Source organism: Saprolegnia parasitica, assembly GCF_000151545.1.
Source record: "Saprolegnia parasitica CBS 223.65 unplaced genomic scaffold supercont2.37, whole genome shotgun sequence".
Classification (NCBI taxonomy): Eukaryota; Oomycota; class Saprolegniomycetes; order Saprolegniales; family Saprolegniaceae; genus Saprolegnia; species Saprolegnia parasitica.
The window spans coordinates 164,930-168,550 of record NW_012156431.1 but is presented as its reverse complement, the minus strand read 5'-3'; the positions used below and the strand labels follow the sequence as shown (position 1 = coordinate 168,550).

General features: G+C 59.3%; 2 protein-coding genes across 2 annotated transcripts; one reads left to right on the top strand and one right to left on the bottom strand.

Annotated features, from left to right (window-relative positions):
* Window positions 1-830: 830 nt before the first annotated feature.
* Window positions 831-1,738, bottom strand: SPRG_08369 (hypothetical protein; the record flags this gene model as incomplete). Its single annotated transcript, XM_012347608.1, has 2 exons — window positions 831-1,128; window positions 1,161-1,738. 2 exons carry the CDS (start codon window positions 1,736-1,738, stop codon window positions 831-833), a joined length of 876 nt encoding a protein of 291 aa, XP_012202998.1.
* Window positions 1,739-1,789: 51 nt separating this feature from the next.
* Window positions 1,790-3,016, top strand: SPRG_08368 (hypothetical protein; the record flags this gene model as incomplete). The annotated part of the gene is made up of 1 exon (XM_012347607.1): window positions 1,790-3,016. The coding sequence occupies exon 1, from the start codon at window positions 1,862-1,864 to the stop codon at window positions 3,014-3,016; it is 1,155 nt and encodes a 384-aa protein (XP_012202997.1). The 5' UTR covers window positions 1,790-1,861.
* Between the last annotated feature and the right edge of the window lie 605 nt (window positions 3,017-3,621).

Here is a 3,621-nt window from a genome sequence, read left to right as displayed (position 1 = left end):
CGGAGCCGTCGTCTTTGGCAAGGATCTCGAAGATGCTTTGGTCGGCGAGGTCGAGGTAGTGGTTGGTTTGGGCCTTGTCCGAGGACGAGTAGCGCGGCGCGATAGTCTGGATGTGCAGCATCGTGGAGGTGGCGGTGTGGTGCGTGGGGCAAGTTGAAGAATGCTGTCGTGGTTGGTGGCTTCCGCAACTCCCTGATGATTGCGCTGGCCTCGGCGCTCATCGCTCCGAGATTACGTTGATGCTGCGATGGTCTTCGTCGCCACGTCATGTGCGACATGCACCGTATGTCCCAGTGTGATCTCGGCGCTGTATTAGAGTGGCTCTAAATGAGACGTAAAGGAGAAAGAACTGTTGATATAGGACATCATGGGTAATAGATATTGGAATGATGGTCCCTGTCGCAAGGATCCCGTCATGGGATGTTGTGACCCCATCCCTTTCTCTTCTTCTCCGCTCGTAGACAGAGAAGACGACGGCGAGCTTCGTTGAAGGCTCATCTCTCGCGGTTGCAAAGTTGTTGAAGTTGGTCGTTCATGCATGTCGTCATCCAGGAGGGTCGATGGCTGGTCTTTGACTCACATAATCGGCACAAACAGTAGCGAGCCATTCCGCAAGCCCCGTTGCCTGTAGGCTGGACTGCCGCCGTCGAGGCGCAAGGTGGCGTAGAGAGATCACTGTCCTACCCAGTGCTGCGTCAACCATATTAAACTCGTTTCGACAAGAGCAGCAACGACGCGCTAACTGGACTACTGTCTCCTTTGGCAACGTTAGCCCGCGCCTTGCGTAATATGGAGTGTCGTGAGCCGCATCAGCATCCATCGCGTTCACTTTATCGAGTCGGACGACCTGCATGTTGAGAGTCACTCGTATGGCGCAAGGTCACGAGGACTGGGAGGTGAATGTCCGGGTCCAGCCGCGCATCGGCGGTCGCACGCGTCGCGTCGACGATCGCATCAAACCCCATAGTTTGCACGTCAATAGTAAAGAACGCCGTAGCCTTGGCGAGGAACCGATCGAGGGACCCACCGCGCGTCGGTTGCACCAAGGTGGCCACGCCGTCGAGGGCGAGGAGCGTCCGGAGCGTGTGCAGCAGATCATCGTGGTAGGCTTCGAAAAACACGCAGTCGCTCGCAAAATGACGTCGAAAAGCGGCGATGACGGCGGCGGTAGATGCCGGCTCCACTGCAACAGCGTCGTCTCGACCGGGCATCTGAGGCGAGCGCTGTTCATGGACACGATCCGCGCGAGGTTCTCGACACACATGGGGTTGCCGTCCGTGATCGTGACAGAAGCGAGTGCATCGCACGCTGCAGCCAAGGCAAAGCCGGCGACGCCGCACATACCAGCGCCGAGCTCGAGCACGCGCGCCGGCCCGCCTGTCCGCGATGGCAGCGTTCGGAGAAGGTACCGCAGCGCAATGTCTTCGCTGGGCCACGTGCGGATGTTGCCCGTGTTGTCTACATCGCGGATGGCGAGTTCACGCAGCGAGACGTGAGCGGTCTCGCGGCGCTGGTGCAAAAGGATCGAGCGGCCACCGGGAAGCATGTACTCGACCCAGTCGTAGCCAGCCTCCGGCGTCGCGCTGGCGTAGACCGTTGGCCGGGGCACCGCCGGGTCATGGAACTGGAAGATGGACATGGCGGACGACGCTGGCGCTGTCGTCGACGCGGTCACGATCGCACGGCGCAGGAGCGCCCACCGCCCCTTGCTCGTCTGGCCTGCTGGCGGCGTCGCCATTGTTGGATTGTCTGGAATCAGCGCATATTATTGGTTAAAAATCAATAGAAAGGCATCGTTTCGACCAATCCGGAAACGACCGAGTCAAAAACTGTGAAACCCACGACGAGGACGACCTTGCACATGCACGACGACGTTGTGACCGTCGTCAAGGCGCGCCGGCGCGGATGCAAGCCATACGCAGGCTTCTGTGTGCTCATTGCCACAATGCTCGTCATGTTCCTTACGCTGGCACTGCACCTACCGTCCACGCGCCTCCACCATGCTGCCCCGTTAACCTCCAGAAAGGCGACGCCCGAGCCAGCGGCAATATACGAGCAAGAGGCTTTGTCATCGACGTTGGAGCCCATTTCATTTACTATGCAAGCGCGAGCGTCGTCATTAACAACCCCAGCGCCACCCGCAAGCAGCCGCAATGCGTCGTCGACGCCCATCATCGAGTCGGTGATCCCGCGCATCTTGCATCAGTCGTGGAAGTCGGCAGATGCGATTCCTGAGATCTTTGCGCCGTGGATGCGCTCGTGGGTACAGCACCACCCGACGTGGACATACGTGTTTTGGGACGACGCCGCCAACCTCGCGCTCTTCGCGAGACACTACCCGCAGTACTATGCCGTGGCCTCGTCCGTGGGCAAGATCCACCTGGCCGACATGACGCGGTATGCGCTTCTGCATCGCTTTGGCGGCGTTTACGTCGACTGTGACTTTGAGAGCACATCGCCGCTGGACGACTTGCTCGACAAAGACCTCTTCTTGAGCACCGAGCCGTTCGTCCACGCAGTGCTCCTTGAACGCGCTACCGACGCGATCCTTTGCAACGCTGTGCTGGCGTCGCGTCGCGGACACCCTTTCTGGCTCCAAGTCCTCGATGCGATCTTGGCCAAGTTTCAAGCCGGTGGCGCCAAGCAAGACCCGGTCTCACTCACGGGCCCGCGCCTCGTCGAAGCCGTGTACCATGAATTCGATGCCGAGCGAGTGGGCGCTAGCGTCACCGTCTTTCCCGAAGAGTACTTTTACCCGGAGATTGCCTACTGGAACCTGGGTCGTTTGCTGGAACTCTGCCGCGACCGCTTCGATCCGCTCGGACGAAAAGCCTGCAATTGGCTGCGCGATCACCCAAAGGGTTTCTACACGCCCAGAACGCATGCTGTGCACCATTGGCAGTGCACGTGGTGTCGCGGCGACGTCGGAGAAGCGGTGACCACGCTCAGCGCGATCTTTCCAACTGCCACAATCCACCGGCCCCTGCGAGGTGACGACGACGATGGGCTGTTCTGACCATGACTAGCGATTAAACTGCGATGTCATGGATAGTGATAACCGAATTCATGAATCGGATTGATACATTGATAGATAGAATGAATTGCGGTGCATAACTTAAACTTTGATCGCGTCAAGTGCTTACACGCGACCGTACAGAACACGGAACCGCTTCAGCAACTGGATCGGCGACGCCACCGACAAGAGGTTGATCACGTACGCCGGCATGTAGCCGCCGAGGTCCATGTGCACAATCAAAGTCACCGAGCACGACGTCGGCGTCAGCGGACGAATAATGTACCCCGACACGTGCGTGTGCGCGCGCACAAAGTGCTTGCTGACCGGCACGCTATCATGCTCGACGCTCTTGGTGCCAATGACGATGGAGCCGTCCTCGAGGCGCTGCTCGCTCGTCACGACGAGAAAGTCGCGCGCCGTCGTCGGAAACACCGGCTTGGCCTGCACATACCGGATCGTCTTGGTCTCGGCCGGGTTGAGCGCCTCGATGATGCGGCAGTTGTCGGTCATCTCGTCAAAGATGTGCATCTGCTGTGGGTCGTTGAGCTTGGACGCGAGGTCGTTGGCGCTGCAGTGGACCGTCGTCGTGGCCTTGATGGCGTTCC